General features: G+C 44.3%; 1 protein-coding gene across 3 annotated transcripts in view; it reads left to right on the top strand.

Annotated features, from left to right (window-relative positions):
* PXMP2 (peroxisomal membrane protein 2) overlaps window positions 1–9,749 on the top strand; it is a 12,724-nt gene extending 2,975 nt beyond the window's left edge. Inside the window, exons 2-6 of one of the 3 annotated variants that reach the window (XR_011169021.1) lie at window positions 1,716–1,832; window positions 4,691–4,853; window positions 6,528–6,647; window positions 8,792–8,888; window positions 9,356–9,749. Coding sequence is in view for 2 of the 3 variants with exons in the window: in XM_069091793.1 (XP_068947894.1) it covers window positions 1,716–1,832; window positions 4,691–4,853; window positions 6,528–6,647; window positions 9,356–9,424 (469 nt within the window). In the remaining variant the exon portion in view is untranslated. Of the gene's footprint in view, window positions 1–1,715; window positions 1,833–4,690; window positions 4,854–6,527; window positions 6,648–6,868; window positions 7,028–8,791; window positions 8,889–9,355 lie in introns of those variants that run through there. The other 2 variants (XM_069091793.1, XM_069091873.1) reach the window with 2 other exon arrangements.
* The last annotated feature ends 2,008 nt before the right edge of the window (window positions 9,750–11,757 follow it).

Genomic DNA, 11,757 nt, shown 5'->3' with positions numbered 1-11,757 from the left:
CTCCCTGGAACGCCTCCCCACCCCCACCCCCACCCCCGACTCCCTGAGAAGCAGCTGAAGGAGCCAGGCCGGCCTGTGGACCACCGCACACAGGGGGTTTCTGGATTGGTTTGGGGATTGCTGTAAATAGAACATCGTCCCCTAGACTTGGAGCTGCAGGTACCCTTGACTAAGGGCCGACTGAGGGAGCTGGAGGAGGAGCCTGAAAGCTTCTTCCCCTAGCCACCCGCCTCACTCTTTGGCTCCCCTTGGATTTTGGAGGTAGGGGAAGCTGGGACCAGGCCAAGGCACAGCTGCGAGTGCCTGCTGGCTTCCCCTTGGATCCTCGAACCGTCTGCTTTCTTCATTCCCGTATTACCACAATAGCACGAGGCTAGGGTCTTTCTGTTTGGGTTTGCTGGGCTTTCAGGGAGGGGATGCTTTTCCTCTGATGGTAGCTTTTTTGCAAAGCATGTCCACGCTCACTGCTTTCTCTCTCTACCTTCTCTCTGCATCCATCAGACAAGGCTCTGGTTTCCAAAACCGTCAAGCACCTTCCTGGTTTAAGCTCTAATGCTCAATTGGCATTCACTTCAATGCAGGACCAGTTCTTGTCTCTTCAGTTCTGTCTCCAAGATGTATCTTACATCTGTCGCCTTCCTCCACTGACCCCACAACCAGCCTAGTCTAGGCCCTCCTGGACTGTTGCCACAACCTCCCAGCCTTGGCCTCCCTGCCTCCACACTCTCCTTTATCCAGTCTGTCAGATATAGAGTAACCCAAATGACATTTCTACAGAGCACACCTGATTTGAGGGGCAGCCTGGTGCAGTGGAGAGACTGGTAGTGTGGCCACGGAGGAAGACCAGGTTTTGCTCCTGATGTGCATTTCTCACTTATGTACCTGGGCATAGTTTAGCCCCTGTGGCTTCTGTTTCTACTCCCCTTTGTCTCTGGGAATACCTTACTCTCTTCAAAGCTTAGATCCAGTGCTCTTCCCTGCCCAAGGCTTTCATAGATCCCCTCAGATGATAGTATTCCTCTGAAATTACACAAGATTTACTTTTTTTTTTTTGGAGGGAAGAAGGTAAGGCAATTGGGATTAAGTGACTTACCCAAGGTCACAGGGCTAATTAAGTGTCAAGTGTCTGAGTCTGAATTTGAACTCATGTCCTGACTCCAGGGACTGTGCTCTATTCACTGTACCACCTAGCTGCTCCTGCAGGATTTGCATATTTATCTGTGTACACATTGTTTTCTTTGCTTGAAAACCTCCAATAGGAAGCTACCCCTTCCACTTTGGGATATAGTTAGAAAAATGGTTGGAAAGTTTTTATCTTACATCAAACTTATATTTGCCTCCCCTTCACAACTCCCCCCTCCCCCAACAATTTCTGTCCATTGGTCTTCATTCTCCATTAGAGTAAAGAGGAACAAATCCCATTCTCCTTTTATGTGATAGTCCTTCAGGTACTTGAACATGTTTCGTGTTGGGGCAGCTAGGTGGCGCGGTGAATATTGCACTGGCCCTGGAGTCAGGAGGACCTGAGTTCAAATGCGACCTCAGACACTTGACACACTTACTAGCTGTGTGACTTTGGCAAGTCACTTAACCCCAATTGCCCTCCAAAAAGCACAAACAAAACAAAACAAAAAAAAAAAACATGTATTGTGGCCCTTCTCCTCCCCTACCCACCAAGGTAAGCATCCTTTTAACTACATGTCCTTTGTCTACAGTGGGATTCTGTCAGCATTTGGGAACTTCCTCTCCCAGATCATTGAGAGAGTCCGGAAAAAAGCAAGATGTTTTCAAAATCTGGACCTCATGGGGCCTCTCAGATATGCTATTTTTGGGTGAGTAAGGGTCACCAAAGCCTGATGTCTGATGTCATGACCCAAAGACCCTTAAGGATCAGCATAGGTTGGGCTTACAGAAGGAGAAACATGGAACTGGCTCCAAGGTAGCCAATTAATCCTTACTAGTTCTTCTAGATTCGAAATTTCCAAGAGGCACAAAAGAAAATTGGGAAATGCCAGGGCTATAGCATTTATCCTTACCCCTATCTTCCCATAGAGCCTGTTTTTTGCTTGTTTGTTTGTTTGGGAACTTATTTATTTGTTTTGTAAAGAAGAACCAGGTCAGAAAATGTATGTCAATCTTGAAGCCCCATAATAATCCTAAATTCATAGATTTCAAGCTAAAAGGGACCTCAGAGGTCAATTGATCCGACTCTTTCATTTTACAATGAGAAAACAGAGGCAGACAGAGGTTAAGTGACTTGCCCGGCGTCACATAGCTAGTAAGTGAGGCAGATATTTGAACTCAGGTCTTCCTGACTCCAAGCCACTACTGTCTTCCACCCATCCATCCCAATCCCCCAAACTGCCTATTGGCAACTCACCTGTAACTCAGCTCTAGGATTTGCCCTGGGGACTATTAGAGGCAGGACTCCTGACTCTATAGTCATGGAAATTTTTAAATTTGGAAAGAAACAAAAAGTGTAATTAATGTGGAGAGAAGTCCATGGAATATAACTTGAGAGGCTATAGGGATAGCCTGTGGGAGAAAGTTGTTGGACTTGGAGCCAGGAAACTCCAAATTCAAAACTTACTTCAGAGCCTAATAGTTGCATGCTCACAGTCCAGATGATTCATCTTCTGAACCCCAGTTCCCTCATCTGTAACATGGGAATCATAAAGTCAGCACTACTCATTCCATGGGATGTGGTGAGGAAAGTGCTCTGCAAACCTTAAGACCCCCTAGACTTAAGCTATAATTTGATAGAGCTGCCATTTCTATGGAGAAGAACAGGGGTATCTACCCTGATCTGAAATCCCCCAGAGTCTGTGTAAAGACTGCAGCAAGAGTGTCAACCACTAAGAACCAGACTTGGAGTTAGAAGACCTGTCTTCAAGTCCTGCCTGAGATACCTACTGTCTGTGTGACCTTGGGCTGGTCCCTTGACCTCTCAGTGTCTGTCCTGGGCAATAGAGTCTCCAAGACCGTAAATGGAAGAGTCATTGCCAGTCTTCATGGATACAGGGAGCTTCTTTACCAGAGATTTCCTACATCAGGGAAGTCCCAAGTCTAGACCAAATAAGAGTTAGTAGTAGTGGCAGTAGTAGTAGTAGTAGCTTCCGTCTAGGAAACAGTTTAGAGAATTGGACCAGAATTAGGAGAGGGCAGAGAGCCACCAGAGGAAGGGTGCACATCAAAGGGCCTTTCTCAGCCAGGCTGCCTTCCTGGGAGCTGGAGGAGCAGCTCCCAGAAGCATCTGGGGGAAGTAAGAGTGTGGGTGGCCAAGGCCAGGCCTAGTCTTTCCTGATCCCAATATGGAAGATAGAGCTCAACCTAAAGAAGCCTGTGCCTGGTTCCCTTGTTCCTGGATTGCTACAGAGCTTAGAACTAGCAACATTTGGATCCAAAACAAGTCTCTGGGGACCTAAGAATTATGTAGATATGATTTTTAAAAATTTCTCCCAAGAAAAAGCCTGCTTGTTCTTGCATTCTGTTTCCCTCTTCCACATGTCCCCATTTAGAGGCATGCAGGCAAGATGACCTGCATCACTATTCCATTTTTTAATTTTACAGAGGAGGAAACAGGCACATGGAAGCTAAGTGTCTTACCTAGGGTCACATCACACAGGGAATTAGTAAGAGTCAAGGGTCAAGCACTTGTTTTCTGAGTCATGAACCATGAATAATAGCTGACATTTATAGTGTTTAAGATGTCCCAAGACACATTTACATAAACATAGGTGTATAGGATCCTAGACCTGGAGCTAGGAGGGTGGTCCACCTCTCCCTCATTCTATAGGTGAGGGAACTGCAACCCAGGGTAGTTAAGTGACTTGGCCAAGGTCAGACAGGAAGACAGTGACAATTAGGATGTGTCTTACCACAACCCTGTGGGGTGGGTACTCCAGGCATTATAACTCTCATTTCACAGATGAGAAAGCAGAAATTGAGATTTGAAGTAATCCACTCATAGTCATGCATCTAGTGAGTGTCAGAAGCAAAGTTTAAACCCAGATTTTCCTAACTACAAGTCAAGCATTACAGAGGCAACTTCCAGGAGCCTTCAACATAAATAAACAGCAACGGAGACATCCCTGGTCTAACCTAGCCCCAGCTAGCCTCAGTTCCAGTTATTCTCAATTAGTGTTTCTCATTCCTTTACATTCTTAAAAATTATTGGGGTCCCCTCCCAAGAAACCTTTGTTTATATTAATATTTACTGTATTAGAAATCAAAATGTCCTGGCTTTCTTATGAAAATAGTTCTGACCTCAAGGACCCACTGAAAGGGTCTCAGGGACCTCTTCAGTGTTAAAGTATCCTAGACCCCTTTGGCAATCCTGGTGAAGCTTGTGGACCCTTTCTCTGACTAAGTTTCCAAGATAAAATACATAAGATAACAAAGAAAATCGTATTCAAATAGTTAACTATTAATTTCTAAGGTTCACCAACCCCAGGTTAAGAGCCCCTGCCCTAGAGTGCCTGGTTGGTGCAGAATTGTCTCACTGGGGCTGGGGCATCCAGCTGTAGGAGGCAGAAGCAGGGCAGGACAGCACATTGCTGCTGCCCAAAGTGGCCAGCGAGTCCCTCACTGTGCAGTAGGCAGGAAGGGTTTGGACTGTCCTGGTGCAGGCTGAGTCAGGTTAGTACCATGGACAGAAGTCACAACTCCTGGTGTGGGGGGTGTGGGCCAGCTTCTTCTTCTCAGGGCCTCTCAGTCACTTCTTCTACCTGTACCTGGACCACTGGATCCCTGCTGCTATCCCCTTTTCAGGAGTCAGGAGGCTCCTGTTGGACCGACTTGTCTTTGCCCCGGCCTTCCTGTTGCTCTTCTTCTTCTGCATGAACCTTCTTGAGGTTGGTCTCTGCCATTTTCACCTACCAGCTTCCAGAAGACCATGTTAATTCAGTTTAGCCCAATATGCATATATTAAATGCCTACTGTAGAAGGCAAGGCACTTTGTTCAATACAGTGGATCAGAGATACGGAAAGAAAAACACAGGTCTGGCCATGTCACTCCTCTACTCACTAAACTGCAATGGCTCCCTATCACCTCAAGGATCAAATATAAAGTCTCTGTTTGCCATTTAAACTCTTCACAACCCAGCACTAACCTGCTTTTACTGTATTCCCCTCCACAAACTCGATGGTCCAGGCATATTGGCCTAATTGCTATTACTTCCATAGGAAGCTTCCTCTCCTGGCCCTGTGTCTTTGTCCCCCAAGACTGGAATACATTTCCTCCTTACCTCTGAGGCCTTTTGGAATCCCTGGCTCTGGGCAACTCTCTGAGAAGAGAAGGTTCAAAGTAAATGTCCCATTAATAAAGAATGTGCCAATCTACATTCATAGTAGGCCTTTCCTCAAATAAGAGTTGCCTCTATCATTGACATTACAGGTCCAGGCCATATCCCTCCATAGGGATGTTTTGTCTCCCCCTTCAGATGACAAATTCTAAATTCCTAAAAAGCAGGGACTTTTTCTGTTTTTATTTGTGTCCCTGGCCCTTAGTATAGTGCCTGACACACAACAAGCAGATGAGTAGCTTGCTGATTAATTGATTCCTGCCCTCTACATCGAGCTGGGATGTGGGGGAGACATGCAAAGCTCATGGATGAGAACAGTACGGAGTAGAGTACCATAGAAGCTGGGGACAGAACAGCTCTTTCAGAGAATATTCACTAACAAAAGCTTTAGCAAGGAAATAAAAACTATACATGTGTAGATTGAGTCCTTGCTGCCCACAGAACCTAGTCCACCCTGCCATGTACCCAGTCCAAGGTGCATTTCTGCATACATTCCCTGCCACCTACAGGACAAATTTAGGTATCTTTTGTCCACCATACCCCCACCTTCCCCTCTTGGAATATTAGGTTCCTTCAAGACTCAGTTTGGGGGCCATCTTCTATAGGAAGCCTTTCCTGATCTCCCTAATTCAGAAGAACATAGATTTAGGGCCTGAACAGGCCTCAAGGGCCATTCAAGTCCAGCTGCCTTATTTTTCTGAAGAAAGAACTGACTTAGTGCTCCTCATTTATCTGTGACATTGTTGCATCTGCTCAGTAGAATATAAGCTCTTGGAGGGCAGTCTTGTTTTTGTCTTTGCATTCCCAGCACCCATAACAGCCCCTGACACACGTCATTGGCACATAAATGCCTGTTGAATGTTGACTGCTCAAGATGTGTGGCCTTTGACCTCAACACCAGTGGCACTGGTTTCAGAAGGCCACCTTTGTTCAACCTCATTTTTCTGGGAAACACAGTTACTGAAGAGAGCCTTCCCCACTGCTTAAATACCCACAGGGGAAGATCAGGGAGAATGGAAGAAATTAGGTGGTCTGTATGTACCTTAAGCATTTGATCACTGATCCCACGTAAGTCACCAGTCCCAAAAGGGCCTGTCTACAAACCCTGGACAGCAAAGAGTGTAGAAGGCTTGAGGTGTCAGAGACCCAGGGCCAGGGTGATAAATTGTGTCTGATGGCCATGTGTGTGTCATTTAAACAAGCGCACTTTTCCTGTTTTTCTAGGGAAAAGACATGGCAGCCTTCTCTGCAAAGGTGAAAACAGGTTACTGGCCTGCTCTACAAATGAACTGGAAAGTATGGACCCCAATTCAGTTTATTAACATTAACTATGTTCCTCTGCAGGTAAGGAACCATTCCAGAACTGTATGGCCAAAGTTGAATTTCACTTTTTCACTCATTCCTTCCAGAGATGTTTCTAATAAGATTATAATCACAGTCCCTATTATCTTCATCATCATGATTTTAATCTATCTGAAAGTGAGGGAACTAGTGATATGCTTTCAGGGGGTATCTTTGCTTTCATTGTTCACCCTCAGATTCTACCTCTTTCTCTATTATTTTAGCTTGGGCTCCTCTCAGAGACCTTCCACAGTCAAAAGTACTTGACTTCAGTTCATTGTGCCAATTGATGCCTTCACAGAATCTCAGAGTTGGGAGAGTTCAAAGGCTATATTCTCCTACCCCTGTCTGAAAAGGAATCTCCTATGCCATGTCCCATAAAAGTGGTCTCCCTGGGGCGGCCAGGTGGCTCAGCGAGTAAGAGCACTGGCTCCAGTGTCGGGATGACCTGGGGATCAAATCTGGGCTCAGATACTTAGCACCACACCCAGAAATAACTGGCTGTGTAACCTTGAGCAAGTTACTTAACCCCTATTGCTTTAAAAAATAAAAAAGAGGTCTCCCTGCTTCCCAAGGCAACCATTCCATTTTTGGAAAGCTCTAAGCCGGAGTCTTGAAGGAAGCTAAAGATTCTGAGAGATGGAGGTGAGGTGAAAGCCCTTCCAGATGGGGGGACAGAAACAGCTCCTTTTCTACCCATTGCTGCCTGTTCTAATTCCCTCTGGGACCAAGCAAAGTTTTCTTCTACATGGTAGCCCTCCAATAATCAAAGACAGTAATCCTGTTCCATCCCCTCTAGCCCGCTCCAGGTCTTTTCTCCAGGGCAACCCTCTCAAGTTCCTTTAACCATCATTCATATGATGTGACTTCAATATTCTTGATCATTTACATCCTAGACCATCTCTGGATACTATGCAGCTTAACAGCGTTCTCTCTAAAATGTCCTCAGAACTGAACTCACAACTACAGATGTGCTCTGTGCAGCCTCCCATGTTCTGAACCATTATATCTGTCCTAAGACAGCTCGGAATAACATTAGCCTTTTTGATCACCGTTCACTAAAGCACTGTTCACTAAAGTTGTGTTTGTCATTCAACAGCACTGCCCCTTCTTGCACCTAGGAAGTTGATCATTTGAACCTGAATATAGATCTTTATGACCTTTTAAAATTTCACATGATTAGATTAGGTTAATCATTTTTGGACCCTAACTATAATCCAATGTTAGCTATGCCTCCTAACTTCATTTCATCTGAAAATGTGATAAATATGCCTTTGAGTCATTAGTAAAAAAAAAATGTTTTTAGAAACACAGGGCCAAGAACAAATCCCTAAGGTGGTTCACGAGAGCCTTCCTTCCAAAACAGCATTAAGCCATTATCCCCCTTTGTTCCAGCCATCCACCCACCTCAACATTTATATGGTATATATCACTTCATCTTGTTATCAGGGCTAGCATGCTCTACTTTTTCAAATAGTTTGCTTAAATTTTTGTTTATAGCATTCCTCTGTTCTATAATAGGAAGAGTAAGGGAAATGAACAGTCTGCTGTGACCACTTGTTCTTGAGGAAACCATATTGGATCTTAATAGTCACTGCTTCACTTTCTGTATCTTCACTAACCATCTCTTTAATAATATATTCTAGAGTCTTACCAAGAATTGAAATAAACCCACCAATCTATAGTTTACAAATTCTATGCTTTTCGTCCTCCCTCTCTACCTTATTTTTTTAAAAATCAGAACAGTTACTCAAATACAATGAGCCAAATTGACTAAGGTGCAGTGGTCACATTCTATCTTGGTATAAAAGTAAGATGGTTCATGGTGTGCTAATCAGAATGGGTTATGTCATGGTAGGCTTTTTGGGTCATGGTGCTGTAAACAGCATGAGGGCTGAAGGAGCTACAGCATGGGGGTCAGATCAAGTTGTGCAGGTCTATTGGGGATAGGTTGTGGTCATTGTAGACTGTGGTATGGTTGTTAATATTGGGTTATGACATGAAGGTCAGTATAGCACATAGCAATAATGATGATGATGATGATGATGATGAAAGCTAGTATTTACATAGTGCTTTAAGGGTCTACAAAGTATTTTTACTCTGAACAATTCTGGGAGATAAGTACTGTTATTGTCCCCATTTTACAGATGAGGAAACAGAGGCAAGCAAAGGCCATGTGACTTATCCAGAGTCACACACTAAATAAGTGTCTGAGACAAGATTTGAAGGTCTTCCTGACTCCAGGTCCGGCACTCTGTGCACTATGGCGCCCTCTAGCTACCTCATTCATGTTATCTATGTGGTGGTGGTCAGTGTGAGCTGTGGTAAGGTTGTCAATATAGGTGGTGGTAGGATAGTCAGGAGACCATATAGCATCATGATGACCTGGAGCTTGCATTGGCTGTGACTTGTTTGGGTCATGGTCAGGTGTTCAGCATTGGCAGTGGCATGGAGGTCTGTTTGGGTCGTGGTGTGGTGAGCAGTACAAGCTGTTGTCTGGTGATCAGAATGCTCTCTATGCTGTGGTGGTTTGGCATGGTGGTATGGAAATTTTAAGGTGTTAAGCAGCTTCTCATTATCATGAATGGTTAGTCAATGGCTGTTTCCCTGCTTAAAGGTGGATGCAATGAAAAGCAAAGATGTCCCCATGTAAGAACGGTCTCCTACCCTTTATCCCCCTCACCTGACTCTGCCTCCTCTTCCTCTGCCAGTTCCGGGTGCTCTTTGCCAACATGGTGGCTCTCTTCTGGTACACCTACTTGGCCTCTCTTGGGAAGTGAAGATGGCCCAGGAAGCACAGCAGGGTCACTACAGTCCTTTGACATGGAGGGCCAGGGGACAAGCTATGGCTCATCCTGACAAGGTTTGCTGCTGAACCGCCCTCCAAAGGCTTCAAAGTATTAATGACAATATGTGATTCCACATGATCCAGAAGTATGGGTGTGACAATGAAGATTGGTTAACATGGAACCTTGTGTCCAAGATAGGCAGCAGGTCTTTTTGAGTGGGTGCCATCCTTTAAATGGAAATTTTAGCATTTAAAGAATCATCAGTCTTCAGAAGTAAATTTGGGATAAATCAAAATTAAAATAAGCTACAATGTCACTTCTTCACTGGTGGCGTTTTTATTTCTTGAACCAATCAATTTGGCCATTGGCAATATGACATCAAACTCAATGGACTATGTCCAAAAATAAGTCCCTCCACTCACCCATTCATTCATCCCAAATTTATTAAGAGCCTATTATGGGCCAGGCATCACACTGGGCTCTAGGAAAACCAAGACAAAAAGCAAGCAGTCCCTCCTTTCAAAGAGTTTGCATCTTGCTGGAAGAAAACACCACATATGCAGGTAAGTTGATGCAATATGTATAAAAAATAATTTTTAGGAGTAGGATCAAGAAAGGTTTCCTATAGGCTGTAGTGCTTGGACTGAGCTTTGGAGGAAGCTAAGGATTCTAAGGGACATCTTGATGACTCAGTGGACAGAGTGCCAGGCCTGGAGTAAGGAAGATTCATCTTCCTAAATTCAAATATAGCCCCAGACACTTATTAGCTGTGTGACCCTGGGCAAGTCACTTAACCCTGCTTGCCTCAGTTTTCTCATCTGTAAAATGAACTGGGGGAGGAAATGGAGAAGCACTCCAGTATCCTTGCTGAGAAAACCCCAAATGGGGTCACCAAGAGTCAAAGCTGACTAGAATGGCTGAGCAGAAATACCAGTTGCTGCTCTCTTTACACAGATTCTAAGAGTCAGAGATAAGGAGGGAAAGCATTCTGGGTATTGGAGATGGCCTGGGCAAAGGCACAGGAGACGGACTGTGGTGTACAAACTAGTTGGGATAAAGGGTGTGTGACCATGAAATCAGCCTGGAAAGATTGTAAAGGGTTTGAATGTATTGCTCTCTTTGTTTGTGGCTTTAAGCAAGTTTTATGGTTGCTAAATAATCCTTTGTGCATACAGTACTTTCTCAACCAATCCCCAGATTTGAACCCAAAGAAAGTGGGGCAAAACCAACAGATACAGGGACTGTGACTGACAATGTATGCAACATTCTGCACTCGTAGTACCCCACCTTTCTGCTGAGAGGTGGAAGAAATGATTCCTTTTATGGACCAAGATTGGTCATTACAGTTACTCAGACGGTGATAGCCTTTTTTATGTTCATTTGGTGTATTCCTTTTGTCTGTGTATCCCCAGTGCCTAGCGCACGGTGTCTTAATGAATATTTGTTGAACTGAAATGATGGGAGAGAATTTAGGGAATTTTATCCTTCATAGGGCAGCCAGGATCAGAGAACTGATGGGTGGTTGACACCATTATCCCAGATGCTTCAGTGCTGTTCTCAAGCAGGAAGAAAGGATTTCCCTTCAGAAGGTTCACATTCACCAAATCTCACACTTGGAAGAAACCTCACAGGTTATATAGTTCAGCCCATACCTGACCCACAGTCCTCTCTGTAATGTCCTTGATACTTGGTCATCCAGCCTTTGATTGCAGACTCCAGTGAGGAGGGAGCCCACTGCCTCCAGGAGCAGCTCATTAAATCTTCAGACAACACTCCTTGTTAGGAAGGTCTTCTCTTCATGAACCTGAAATCTGCCTCTCCTGCACCTTCTACCCATTTTTCTTTACTCTGTCCTTGGGGTCTCTAAAACACAGGCATTTTTCTGAAATTGTCAGAGTGTAGAATTAAGTGAGAATAACAATAATACACATTTGTGTAATATTTCCTCCACTAGTACCCTTTATCATGACGAAAAGGTGACCCTAAGTCCTTGAAGACCATCCCAGCAGAGCATAAGCTCTGGAAGGTTCATTCAAGGTAGGAAGGTTTTGAATATCAGCCTGGTGATGGACTATATGTCTGTTCTCTGAGGACCATTTCAGCTTAGTTCAGGAAGAGAGATGGAGTTTTTTGTTTGTTTGTTTTGCCATAGTAACTCTTAAAATATGACTTAGTAATAATAGTAACTAGCATTTATATATGCTTGCAAAATTCAGTACTTAATTTTACTTCATTTTATCCTCATATTAAGGGGTAGAGGGAGCTTCAATCGATGCCAGTGAAGCAAGAACCTAAGCAAATGAAATGAGATGTCCTTGAGGCAG

This window comes from Petaurus breviceps, unplaced genomic scaffold, assembly GCF_028583685.1.
Source record: "Petaurus breviceps papuanus isolate PSGF00001 unplaced genomic scaffold, PetGlider_PUasm1.0 103, whole genome shotgun sequence".
Lineage (NCBI taxonomy): Eukaryota > Metazoa > Chordata > Mammalia > Diprotodontia > Petauridae > Petaurus > Petaurus breviceps.
This window is presented reverse-complemented; position numbering and strand designations above follow the sequence as displayed.